The sequence below is a fragment of the Rhea pennata genome, chromosome 4, assembly GCF_028389875.1.
Source record: "Rhea pennata isolate bPtePen1 chromosome 4, bPtePen1.pri, whole genome shotgun sequence".
In the NCBI taxonomy this organism is placed as follows: domain Eukaryota; kingdom Metazoa; phylum Chordata; class Aves; order Rheiformes; family Rheidae; genus Rhea; species Rhea pennata.
In genome coordinates this window covers 76,483,907-76,497,589 of record NC_084666.1, presented here as the reverse complement: position 1 = coordinate 76,497,589, position 13,683 = coordinate 76,483,907, and the positions used below count along the sequence as shown (strand labels likewise).

The following is a 13,683-nucleotide window of genomic DNA, read 5'->3' as shown; positions in this document are numbered from 1 at the left end:
GAAGCTCGCTGCTGCCTTGGACAAACTGCTGATAGCTACACAAACACCGTGGAGTGAGAAAGGGGTTGGAAGCTGGTTGGCCGAAGGAATTCAGTAGGTTTTAGGAAAGAGAAAGTAATATTTGCTCTTCTGATCACCTGACTGCAGTATACTAGAGCTAAGAGAAGGCCTGAAATGTTAGGTCACGTAAAACTTAACCAGGAGGCCGGGATTACAGCAAATTATAACAAATCTCAGCAAACAGCAGTGATTTCCAAAACAGCTCTTCTGGTCACTGTTTTCCCTGTCTGAAGTTCACCTTCCCTCTTGTTTGACTCCAGACGTGACATACGCTTTCTTACCCACCTAAACCTGCTCCTCCTTTTATTCTGTCCCACATATGTGCAGCTCAGGCAAAGGTGCCGGTTTGGCTATTTTCCTTTTGAACCCGTCCAATTTACAGCTTCTGGAGTACCTTGTCTAATAGGAAAATAGCACTGCCGCCGGACTAGCTATCTCTCAAAAAGCACTCGTAACCTGCCGTGTTGAACGTTTTTTTTATCTTGACTGTGAACTGTTTAATCAGATTAATTATGTCTTTGTATAGGCTGGCACAGTGCTTCATACAGTGCTTAGCACAGCGGGGCAAGTGTTTAACCTAGCTTTTTTAAGACGGAAAATCTAGAATGTGTCTAGGAAAATAAATAAATAAATAAATAAACAGACCAAACCAAGAATTAGCAATGCCTGTAGTGACTGTAGTAGAAACACCCACAAGTGTCAACTCAGAGGCTTGCGCCAGAGCCAGGAGACAGGTTTGCAGCACTGTACATAGGTATCTGTCCCTCTTTTTTTTTACTGATTTAAATGACGGAGTTCCATTCTAAATATAGGGGGAAATTTTGCTTGCAAGTCCAAATGGGTATTTAAGGAATTTGCTGAGAGGCATTAAAGAAGGCACGGGGAAGGGCTGTCATGTAGACGTGTAGCGTTTTAGGACGATGTGTTACGAGCAGCCCAGTCAACAGCTGAAATCAAAGTCCCTCTCCCGAACCGCCCGTGCTCCCGCGGCAGGAACTGCGCCTCGGGAGACGCGGGGCAGACACGCCGCCACGGCGAAGCAACGCGCGGGCAGCAGCCCCCCGCCCGCCGGGCTTTGCCCTCGCCAACGGCCGCCTCAACGGTCGCCCGGCGCGCGCCGGTTGGGGGGGGGGGGGGGCAGGGCCGCGCGCTACGGCCGGCCCCGCCCCCTGCGCCGGGCGCGGGCGGCAGGCTGGGGCGGGGGGGGGAAGGGGGGAGGAGCGCCGAGGCGCACCTGGGCGACGCCGCGCCCCTCGGCCCCAGCCGCCGCCAGCGCCGCCGCCGCCTCTCGCTGCTGCGGGGCCGCGCGCGCTCCCGCCCCGTCCCGTCTCCGAGGCAGCGCCGGCGGCAGCGGGGGGTTGGGGGCAGGCAGACAGAGCGCGCCCCCCGCCCAGAGGGCAGGCGAGGCGAGGCGGGGCGGGGCGGGGCGGGGCGGGGGGGGAGGCTGGGCTCCGCTGCGCGGCCTCCCCCGCCCGGCCCGGCTCGGCTCGGCTCGGCTCGGCCCGGCTCGGCCCGGCCCCGATCCACTCGGGCTGCCGGGGCGCGATGTCGGCGCGGCGGCGGTCGCGGCGGGAGGCCGCCGAGGAGGAGCCCGAGGCGGACGACGGCAGCGACAAGGTAGAGCGCGCGCGGCGGCGGCGGCGGCCGTTGGGGGCGCGCGGGGCGGGGCGGGGCGGGCGCGCGGGGCCGCCCCCTCCCCTCCCCCCCCCCCCGCACCTTTCCCTCCCTCGTGAGGGGAGGGGGGGGTGGGGAAGAGGAGCCTGTTCGCGACATGTCGGCCGCCTCCTGTGTCGCCTGGGGGCGAATGTTTGGGCGGGGGAAGGTCTGATTTCTTCAAAAAAATCTGCTTACTTATTTGTTTTATTTATTTATTTATATGAGCCTCGGCGCCCCCGCCGCCTCTCCCTGCAAAAACCGCTGATGGTGGCCGGCGCCGTCCCCTCCCTAGAGCCGCCTGCGGCCGCCGCGGCAGCGCCTGCTCCCTGCCCGCCCGCCCCTGGGAGCTGCCTGCTCTCTCCGGCAGCCGGGAGCAGCCTTTTGGGTGTTGTCGTCGCCGTGCGGCGGGCAGGAAGCGAGCGCAGGTGACCTGCTGGCGTTAGAGGCTGTAGCAGCCGTTTATGGCTGTTTTGAGTGACAGGCGTTCACCTCCGGCCTGGGAAGGATCTACAGTATGGCATTTCTGCTAAGGCAAGAGGTTTTTTCGAAACACTGAGTCCGTGCATCGGGTTCATTATAGTGGCAAAACAGCCAGAGTGTTATTCTTTTGTTTGCCACGGAGTTGAGGCTTATCTGTACAAAAACAGAGTGCATCACGGTTGATGGTTGTCTGAATAAAACTAATGGGACGTTTTCATTTTGTTAGCTAGAATTAAAAAAAAACCACTCTTTCTGGTTGCTAAAATGAGTTTGTAATACCTAGTGGAGAGCTCTTGAATTGGTGACTATTTAAATCTGCTTGGACTGCCCAGTTGTGGAGTCTGCGTTCTGCCTTAGGTGTTGTGGCAGGGAATCAGAAAGTGAAACTCGCTGGTCGGGTTTTATTCTGCACTTTGATTGCATGAACACAAGGCAAGTGAATTTATAATCTGCATTGAGGGCCACGATCAAACAAGGTAGCATTTAGACCATGCTTATCTACAGATGAAAGCCACGTTTAAAACAAGATTTCCTGTAGCAGTCTGCTCAAAAACCCATTTTGCTGTGGAGCTGCTCAGTTCTGCTTTATTCTGTAGGCAAAATTTATTTCTGAGCATGCTTGATTATGTGTGTTGATTTACCATCAGTGAATTCTGCCCAGTCAAAGCCTGTACTCCTCTGAACACAAAAGGATGGACCTACAAATCACTAATATTATTTTTGGCTTTCCTAGATGATCTCCAGGGAGAACAGGTCCTTTCTTGTAGGCTGCACTGTTGTTGTAGCAGTTTGACAGCCCAGGCAAAAAGAGTGTTTAGTCCAATGATGCTGATGTTGAACAAACATGATGATGTTGATGTAGATGATGATGAACAAAAAGGCCTGAAGGAGTGCTTAGTCCAATTTCAGGTGATGTTCAACAAAAAGGACTTTGTTGCTGTGTAAGTGCAGGCAATGTTTGTGAAAATATAAATAAAATTAATTTAAATCTGTACGCCTTTGCAGTTATTGCTTGATCTATTAAAGGGGGAAAGCATTTTCTATAGCACGGAATACCTTTTTTTTCCCCCTTTTTTGGATAGATTATTTTGGGGACCCTATTTGTTCCTGGTACAGTTGTTTCATTTATCTGTGACGTACACAGCACTGAAGACATTGGTGACACTCGATACCTGTAACAAGTGGCATCAAGGAAATACCTTACATATTAAGCTGTCTTTAATGCAGGTAGGCAACTGGAAAGACACACGAGCACTTTGTGATGAGTTTGCTTTCTGTGGGTCATAGTTTAGATCTCTATTTTGAACACAAGTACAGGGTAACATGCTGTAGGTGATTTGGTGGGAAGTAGTGGTTCAGGTCATCTGTTTAGTATTCACAGATGCCACATTATACATATTCTTAGATGGTTAACTTTCTGCTCTAGCTATTGTGTATGCTTTACAGCACCTAGCTCACGTTATCCCTTTGCTCTTTTGAGATTACTTATTTTGCATGGAACTACATATTTGGACCTGAAACTCTCACTTTTGTCCACGGTTTCTTTTCAGTGTGGCCATGATGCAACGGGTTGCCGCAACTTTCAATATGTAGCTCAGAAGCTTCTCCCTCCTCTTCATTCATAATGAAGCAGAAAACTGAGATGTCACCTTTCTTGTGGAAACTGATTTATTCTTCTTCTACAGATGTTGACCCAATTCATTCAGTTTTCCAGGTGCATAATGGTGATGTACTTCAAAGCACCTTGTTTACCAAAGCAGAGAAATGTTCTTTGTTTGCCAAAGAACTCCAAGAATGATAAATATATCTGGTGGGGTTTATTTTTTGGGCTTCTAGTGCTGTTCTTAGTAAGCATACAATGAAAAATATCAGATTACATATTATGTCCATGCTTCATTTTCTAGTGAATTTGAGTAGAACATTTTTTCCCTCATCTATGCAATTTCCTACTACTAACTCAAAATATACTTGTTAGCAATTTCTGTTTACTTATTTTCAAATAAAAGTTAACTTACTTTTTTTGTACAAGTACGATACACAACACTTTGTGAAGTTTGCTCCTGAAAGTCCCAAGCTTTGTAAGTCACCATGTTTGCAGCTTCTCACTAGCTTGTAGAGCTGATGAGTTTTTCCCAAAATTCCCGTGAAGCTACCTCTTGCCCTGCAGAGCTTTGCAATTTCACAAGTTTGTTATTGCTTCGTGTTGCTGCATGACATGCAGGAGTGATCTTTAGATTCTCCCCCCCCTTTTTTTTGTCTGTTGCTGCTTGCCCTGCATGCCCTTTTCTTAAGAGCGTCTGTCCAAAACGTCTGCCTGAAGGCTCTGCTGCCCTTCTGAACATGAAGAATAATTAGATATTAAAATACCTAATATGTATAAGCTAGTTTCCGTTTTACAAATTGGTCTGTGTATGTTTTCATACTTATCTTAAAATTCCAGGTGTTTGTACTCTTCTACTGAAAAAGAAGTGACACTGGTTTCAAATGCTTCAAAAATCTAGCATATCTTGAAAGTAATCGGAGAGTTATTTCTATTGTGCAGAGTTGTCAGAGAGCAGAACGCAGAGGGTAGAGTGCAATCTTGTTGTATTGCTAGCCGTGGGGATGAGTGACTGTTTGTCTAGGGTAAATGTTAATTATTTGCAACTAAGATAAACCCAGAATAACTGACCAGTGTTTCTCCTACAATATGGAAAAGCTGTTTTCATTCTATGAAACAGTGCTTCCTGGGAATCAATTACTAGATAAATTACTCAGACTTGTGGAGCTGGGTTTGGGACTTTGGTCTTTGTTCTCTAAAACATCATAAACCCACTTGGAGCTAAATAAAAATCCTGATGATGCTAATGGTTGTAGTGGGACATTAAAGTCTGTATCCGTTGGGTCATTTACTTTTTTTCATTTCATATATTTATTTTGGAATAACTTGAAAATGAGTCCATCTAATCTTCACAGAAGACTCTCGCACTGTCTGGTACAAGCATAGTAGTTATCAAAGGGCTAGCTTTTTTAAATTACGATTTTTTGGAAGTGGCGGTGAACTAGGACTAGTGCAGGTAGAAAAGGACCTGTAGATTTCAGCCTTTGGTTCCATGCGTGAAGTTGTTTTCTCAAACTTCGTGTTTTTGCATATGTCGGGCTTTAATTGCTGGAAAAAGAGGACAGGTTTCATTATTCAGGATCTTTTGATGCTCTGATATCTTGACCTCAGAGGAAGATATCAAGGTACATCTAATTAAATATGCTACAGTGTAGTCTAACTGAACTACTGACTACAGTGTAAAACTTGTAGCAGAGCAGAAAAGTGGGTGATGGAGAAGAAAACTAAAGCAATGCTTATACAAGTAAAATGATAAAAATTGAATTCTTTTGCTTGCTAAATTTTTCACATAGATTGTTGGAAAATGTCTGTCTTAATTTTCTCAGTTGCTCCTAATGTAGTTGGTTCTGCATTCCCTGGAAAAAAAAAAAAAACATGTATTTGCCACCTATTCCTTGTTATGTTCTGGACAAATTCCAGTACCAGCAGGTCATTGCAAAAACAGGAGTAACTTGAATGATTCTGGGGCATTGTTCACTCAGCACATATTAATTGTAGTGGAGAGTGTCTGTGGTATTAGTAGCTGTAAAACAAGAATTAAGATGTGTATTTCCTTCCGGAGGAAGAAAGGTTGAAATGGCTAGGTTTTTCGGCGTGACACATGGCTGTATTCTGGTAGCTGTTGTGAGGTAGCTAACAGCAAGAGGTTTATATGGGAGCTTCATTTTTGGCAAGATATTAGGGAGGCAAAGCATCTTGACTGTTTCATTTCCTCCTTTATGTGGCCAAATGTTTGTGATTTTGTTTAGAAGATTTAGGTTAAAAATGGAAATCCTATCTGTTTTAAAAATGCCTCCCAAAAATGTACTTTTACTGGAAAACAATGACCTTGAGGATTCTGTAGTGTGTTTGTCCTTTGTAGTGTGTTGGATATGCATGTTTATGTGCTGATCTTGTAGCAGCATGTGAGCAGCTGTCAAGTTTACAGTCTTCCGCATGCTTGTTAGGCCTGTGTCATCTTAGCCTTGTTTGACTTGCTCTTAGTGAGCTGATCAGATACGTTCTCTTGAAGGATTATATGCCACCAAATGAACAAGTTACAGTGAAGTTCTTGCCTTGCTTCTCTGCCTGTTATAGAGGCCTGGGGTTAAATCAAGAAAAGGAGAGTGGAGTGTATTATTCATGTAACTGGTTCCGTCACTTAAATTTTGAGAATAGTAGAGAAAAATAAAAATACCTTGGATCAAACATTTATTTGGAATTGGGGTTGAAAGGCTACTTGTTTTTTTACAATACAACAACTTTTTTGGTTTCCATTTAACCCTTTAAAACCTTGCAAGTGTCCATCCATGATTTGAAAGCCATCGTATTTCAATTCCAGCCGCTATCGATTCCTTGTTGTTTGTGTGTTCAATGTGGCCTGAACTTGGAAAGCCAGAGAAGGAAGGGCTGCTAGGTTTTATGCTAAACTCCGAAACTACATGCACAAGACCAGCTGAAGTAACATGACTCTTTATTTTAAGAGAGCTTTTGTAGCAGTTAAGTCAGCATTTCCTTCCATAATGATTGCTGTGCTTCATGGCTATAAACAGGAATACTTACATAATGTAAAATAATTAAAAACCACAATTCTTATTTACAAGACAAAAACTTGTCCCCCAGTGATTGGGCTCTTGAATCACTTCATGGTGTAAAAGACAATTAACCAGTTTGTCAACAACTTCCTCTTTGGCTTCTGACTTTGCAAATTAACTTCCTTATTCATGAAATGTTTGTGGCCACTATAGCAATGAAATGGAAAATTAAGCATTCAAGGTCATTCTTGAGAGAAGTTACAAAGGGGAGTTAAAGGTAGTTGGTGGCTAGTTCCCCACTGGTTAATGTAGGAAATGTAAAGCTTAAAAATGGCAAAACCTACTAAGTTTTGTTTGTTCAGCTTCAGCAGTGTGAAAGAAGAACAAGGTTTATGTAGTACAGCCGCTGAGGTAGTTGTATTCCTCACTTAGTAAATGTTGACCCTTGAGATTCCCAAGTAACCTTTCAAAATACCGTTGAGCAATTTTTGCAGTAGGATGCCATTGGTTAGGAAAGAAATCTGAAAATAATAATAAATCTAGTGAAATTATTTTCACTTTGTATTTAGATGAGGTATAGAAAAAAAAACCTCTTTTTCAACTTTATTGAGGAATAGAGCTGGCCTTGATTATAAGCTACCTTACTTACCAGACAATTTTATTTGTGAGGTACTTAGTTATGCAACACCTCATCTGCTGTAAAAATTTTAGAGTTTTTCTTAATTAGTGTAAATTATTTAATAGATGGCCAGAATTTCAAAGGTATATTTTTAATAGGAGTGTAAAATAAATAATTTAAATACATGTAATTAAAATCATACACTGTATTGTCTTGTATAAGACACTGCTTTGATGTGATAACTCGTAGGGGGACGGAAACTTAACAAATATTAATGGGATAAACATTTGACTTCCTTGTGCAGTGGGGGTATGTTGCCTGTATTCTGTAGGATCTTTTAAGAAGATCTGGAAAGTAAGAATTTAGCCTATGATAGAAAACACTGAAATCCTATTTGTAGCCTTTGTTTGTAAAAAAAAAAGTGCGTACTTGGCTTTGGAAGACATAAATCCAGATTTGACTGGGGCAATTGCAACTGAACGGTGGGTGAGGATGCTCTCTGAAAACGTTATATGCCAAAGTTTCTGCAAGCTTTCATGTTGTGCTTCTCAAGCTGCGTTTTGAGACTTGGTCCACGCAGAGACAGTTACTGACTTGCTTTAGAGCTCTTTGTGGTAGGCAAAAGGCTTCCTGGACTTGCTGGTTGCACCAACAAGACTCACATTACCAGCAGCGTGAAGCACAAGCTACTGAAAAACACATCAGGTAAACACACAGACTCCTTCAAGGTGTTTGGATGCTCTGAGAAGTCTTACAACTGTCACTTCAGATACTGTAAATCTCAAATCTAAAATATGTCTAGTGAGGTACACAAGTGAAAATTCATATAAAATGTGTAGCTAATCTCTTAAATATCAACATGATAAAACTATACATGAATGTATTCTATTGCTTGATGGAATATGGTAGTATTTTCTGCAATACTAAGAGCCCAGAAATGGAATAAAAAAGTTTTGCATATTCCTTCTTGGTTCTGAGTGCTTAAAAGTGAGCACATCCGTCACATTCAAGCAAGGATTAATATGAAAGAGTCTACCTTGTGCCTTTAGAGCCAGGATTATTGCTTGCCATCTGTGCAGCAAGTAGTGTCTTATAGCACTGTGCAAGTTGTTCGCTGTGTTCACGTGCTGATCGAGCTAGCTGGAATGTGGCTTTGGGAAAGGTCTGATTTTTTTTTTTCTTTTTGATCATAATGTCTATGACTGATATGCTAATGTGTAGTACAATTCTCTGGAAAAGCTGTGAGTAACAGGGTTGTAAGCACATTGATTTATATATATAATATACATATCTGGGGTTTTGGGTTTTTTTACACACTTTTTCTTAAGTCTTGTCCACATTTGCAATAATTGGTATTTTTGCCTTTATTAACTGTAGAGAAGACTTAATAGCTGCATAAGGCATTAACCTTGTTTACTAAATTACTTTACTAAAGTAATTGAAGTAAAATTCATTCAAGAGTGATATCTTTGTTGGACAGGAGAGAATAAAGAGAGCAAAGAAAAACGATTTTTGTTTTTTAAAAGCAGTGGTATTTGCCCGCTGTGTGAGGTTAATATAGCTGGAGAGGATGCCATGGGCAGCGAAGTGCCAGGGCTTGTCCTTAATTAGCCTCTTTGGAGGTGGGGGAGCTGGGGAGGTCTGGAGCATGATCCATGCCAGACCCTGGGGACTGCGGGGGGGGGGGCTCGGACGCCCAGAGTGGCCGGCGGGCCGAGGCAGGCCTCGCTCAGGCCCTGCAGCACCCTGGCCAGCTCCCAGCCCTCTGCTGCCTCCAGGCACCCACCATCAAGCCTTACCCCGCTCCCCCAAATCCTAAGCGTCTGCCCCAACATCGGCCCGTTCTGTGCACGCAGTTTCCTAAATATGGATTTAGTCACTGACTTTGGACGGTCAGATTTCTAGAGTTTGCTTACAGAGGTTTCGGTTATCGAGGCTATGGTTACCTTAAAGTGTAACTGGTCAAAAAAGGCAAGCAGGTTAAGAGGAAAAGGTTATAGCTTATAAATAAAGTCACTATGTGATGGCTGAGATCGTATGACTTCTTAGTTCTGTGATGTCTTGAGGATGGGGCATGGGGGGAGAAGGGAGAGAGAAACCTCTGCCCTATTCCAAAATGCAAAAGAAACCCTTCTGGGCAGGGGAAGAAAATCACAGAATCGCGGAATGGTTGAGGCTGGAGGGACCTTTGGAGATCATCTAGTCTAACCCCCCTGCTCAAGCAGCATCACCTAAAGCACATTGCTCAGGATTGTGGCAAAAGTAAGAAACAAGCGGTCATGTTCTTCGACATAGATTAGAAGAAACAAATCCTAATTTTATTTCTCCTGACAAAGGAGAAACAAAAAAAAACCAACCTGGGATGAGGGGGTGGGAAACAGAAAGAGGCTTGGAAACGTCAGTATAGTGATGATGAACGAAGTTTTAAAGCACAGTTGCATCAGAGTCCCGCAGAGCCATTTGGAACGGATGAAACTGAAGCTGCAGGGCGGGCTCAAAGCTGTCTGGGCTTGTACGGAGGTGAATGAGTCAAGGAGGTCAGGAAAAAGTTTGTTTTGAGCAGAGCAAGAAGCTGAGCTTGAAAGTAGCATTCTTCGTTCTGCTGTAGTAGGGTCAAGTGTATCATTTTGACTCCTCAGAGCTGCATTTTTTGAAATGTTAGAACAAGTACTGTAGTAAGCACCTTTACTGTTAGAATTTTCTGAGGGAAAAAATACTGTCCTTGCCACTGGAGACTGTTTATAATTAGACTGCAGATTTTGCATGTGGGTTAGAAAAAAAGCCTGTCTAACAAGTGTGTTCTTGAGTGGTTCTTAGTGAATGCAGAGGAAGCAACTGAAGTTTTGGAGTCACATGAAGAGATTATTTTGAATCATGTTGTGTCCATAGCACTCTTCCATTTCACAATTTGCTCTTTTCAGAATTGCGTTTTCCCAAAGTTGAACAGTACAAGTCCCAATTTAGGTATGTATGGGACTGTGTCGGCAACCTCTTCTCGTTGTGTGGAGTTTTCCCATACGTTGTTTCCTGTTATTTTAATGTGACGTTAATCCACGAGAAGACCCTTCTCTTCGTCCTGTAGATGATTAGCTTAAAAGAAGTAGATGAGAGGAATTTGTTAGAGGCTTGGAGATTTGGGGGGAAATTTATATATTCTATGGCAGTTATATTGTTTCTGGAAACGCATAGCCTCATCTGTGTGTATGTGGATAGAAAACAAGTTTGGAATGTGAAGTTACTTGAGTACAGCAAGTAGCATAACAGCATCTAAGTACTGGCCTTCCGATGAATATTTATAAAAATACTCTCCATCTCCTACAACATCTAGTTTCACTAGTGCACAGTTGTCTTGTCTTAGATGGTAATGTGGAAATCATCATTATTATTATTGCCTGAAGAAATGTTTGTGATTCTAAATACTGTTTTTATGGTGTTCTGACTAATCATAACTAATATTTTTTTTTCTTTGGTCACAGGAAGTGGATTTGGATGAAAGATTTGGAGAGTTGGATCTCAGAAATGATTCAGATATTCCTGATGTTCCCCCATCAACAGACAGCACGCCAGAAATCCTCAAAAGGGCATTGTCTGGCTTGTCTGCCAGGTATAGTAAAACAAACAAGCTCTCAAATTTGATAGCTGCTGACTAAAATTGTTACAGATCATATTACGATTTTGATTTTCATCTGATATGCATGAAATTGAAATTTATTTTGTATTTAATATCACAATTGATTTATTTATGTTTGGATAGCCCATTTTATTTAATTAATACTTTATGCGTAGTACCTGAAGATTGCCCACTGCATGCATTTCTAAATAGATTGCTGCAGTGTACTTCCACATTTGTGGTTGTTTTCTCCAAGCATTGCTATAAAATGGGCTAAAGAATAATGATTGGCTTTGACCTCCGGAATATGTATTTCTGGGTAGTTGTAATAAACTGATTTCATCCATCCAATGTTAGAGGTCATTTGCAAAAGGAAAAGTAGTACAAATTGTCTGGAGGAGCTTTGGGGTTTTTTTACCAGCTTTTACTTGTGACTCTTCTTTAAAGTTAAATACAACATGGCATTTACCTATAAGCCATGTTTTTTTTTTCTTTCTTCCTCCTTTGTTTTTTCAAACCCTGTTTTCTAACCCTCATTCTTGTTCACAGGGACCTAACGGGTAGAAAAATCATGTGCATGTGTGGTTATACAGCTAGATGTATAGATAGCCGTGGCAATCTCCCTATTCATAGAGACTAATGAATAAAATTCCTGTTATGTTTCTTTATGTAGTTTCTTTACACAAAAAAACATTTCCTTGATCTAATACTTTTGGAGGTGGCTATTAGCATTTCCTGTCTTTCAGTATTCTAGTGAAGGCATGAAGATGTGGGAGAGATTGTATACTGAAGAACTAGCTAGGAAAACAAATACGTGTATCCTGTATACTTTTTGCTTAACATATGAAATCAATATATGGCTTATATTTTATATGCAAATCTTGCAGAAGTCAGAAGAGACCTTCAAACCAGTATGATATGTATATATGGTAAAACTTTCCAGCCCTTGTTCAAAAAACTGACCTCTAGTAGGTGTCTCTAATGGTAATGGGAAACTAGAAGTTTTTTCACTTGCTCATTGTCTAATACATTCTCTCTTTTTGTCTTGATACCTAGTAGCTACAAAAAAAAAAAAAAAAAAAAAAAAAAAAAAGTGGCCAGGTTTCAAAAAGCGTGTTTTCAAACTGCACCATTTCAGAGCAGAATGTGAAGCTGTGTCTAGTGCTATCGCACGTCCAAGTATTCAATTACTATCATTTTCAAATTTCCTCTTACTATGTTGTATATTGTGGAAGTCTTAGGTCTCCAAATCAGACTTCCTCCAGAACAGAAGACACTTACGTTGCTACCTCAAGAATTAGACTACGAAGCGTGGATGAAATCTTTCCTAATTTACATTCTTGAAATTCTTTATTAGAGTGTTTGCACAAAGATATTTTAATTGCAAAATTAAATTCTTGGTGCCTTGGAGTACTAGATTCAAAACTAGAATAGCTAGATTCAAAAAGTTTTCAATATAAAAAACTTGTCATAGTTTTAAGTGGCTTCATAGATTCTGGTGCTTTTTATCTTATTTACCAAAGATTGCTTTCCAATACTGTGCTTGTCAAAAACTTCAGGTTTTCCTGTGGCATTTTGACATTTTTCTTTAGAGAATTTGAGTTCTTTTACTGGAGTCTTTTTTCATCATGGATATGTCACTAAGCAAGTTGCTACTCTACAGCTAATGAAGCAAAGGAGTTTAAAGCTTCTATTGCAATACAGTCAGTTCTGCCTTTATTCTGTTACCTATGCAATTCGAATTAGTGGCTTTAGTTACTGGTAGTCTGCCAGTGAATGAAGTGCTTTAAAAGTAAATGAATGTAATTCAAGTTTACGTTAAGATAAGGTTATGAATCTAAACTAATAGTGTCTCTTTAAACAAATGTCTCTATTGAGGCAGCAAGGAAATATAAAAGACTTTTATAAAAGCAAAACAATAGAAAGGATTGTTTTAACCTGTAGTTCGTTTTTTTTTGTGTGTGTGTGTGTGTGTGTGATTAGGAATAATTTGTGATTAGGTGGTTTCAGTATCCTCATGTGGATAAGGTTCTTGAAGGGAAAAACACAGGAACAGGAGGAGAGAAACTTACAGAAAACAGACTTTTAATACCTAGAAACAATTCTATGTCAGGGTGAAGCGTGTGCAAAGTTTATTTCCAGAAATGTGTGTATTTGTGGTGTTTGTTGGTTTGTTTTTTAAATGAACTGACTTTGATTTTGGTTTTGATTTTGGTTTTTTTCTTTCCTCCTAACCCCAGTTAAGGAGGAGGGGAGAGGATATCGCATTTTGTTTAGTCTAGTAATTGCAGAAGAGGAAACCTGGGTTTACTTGTTCAGCAAACGCTTTTCAGTCCTTGTTTTAAAAATGCTTTATTCTTTAAAAGAAGGCATTAACAAAAACAGGAATTTCTATTCTTTGTTCCTTAGGTAGTGGCAAGCAGTTGCAGAGGTATGCAAGGGTAAAAGAGTACAACTGGTTTACACCATCATCCCTCATTTCCGCATGTTGCCCTGTCCTGGTTCTGATGCTCACGTGAGCTCAGGGCTGCTTTCGATAGATGGCACTCTGCCTGGAGAGATAGCTGCTTTGCTAATAAGTAGACTGTAATGACCTCTCCTTTCTTTGTCACTCCTCCAAAACTGATATGCCTTTTTTTTGCCC

The 13,683-nt window shown here is 41.8% G+C and overlaps 1 protein-coding gene across 1 annotated transcript in view; it reads left to right on the top strand.

Moving 5' to 3' along the window:
• The first annotated feature begins 1,605 nt into the window (after positions 1–1,605).
• CDS1 (CDP-diacylglycerol synthase 1) overlaps positions 1,606–13,683 on the top strand; it is a 30,525-nt gene continuing 18,447 nt past the window's right edge. The window contains exons 1-2 of the mRNA XM_062575105.1: positions 1,606–1,677; positions 10,906–11,033. Coding sequence (XP_062431089.1) covers positions 1,606–1,677; positions 10,906–11,033 — 200 coding nt within the window. The remainder of the gene's footprint in view (positions 1,678–10,905; positions 11,034–13,683) is intronic.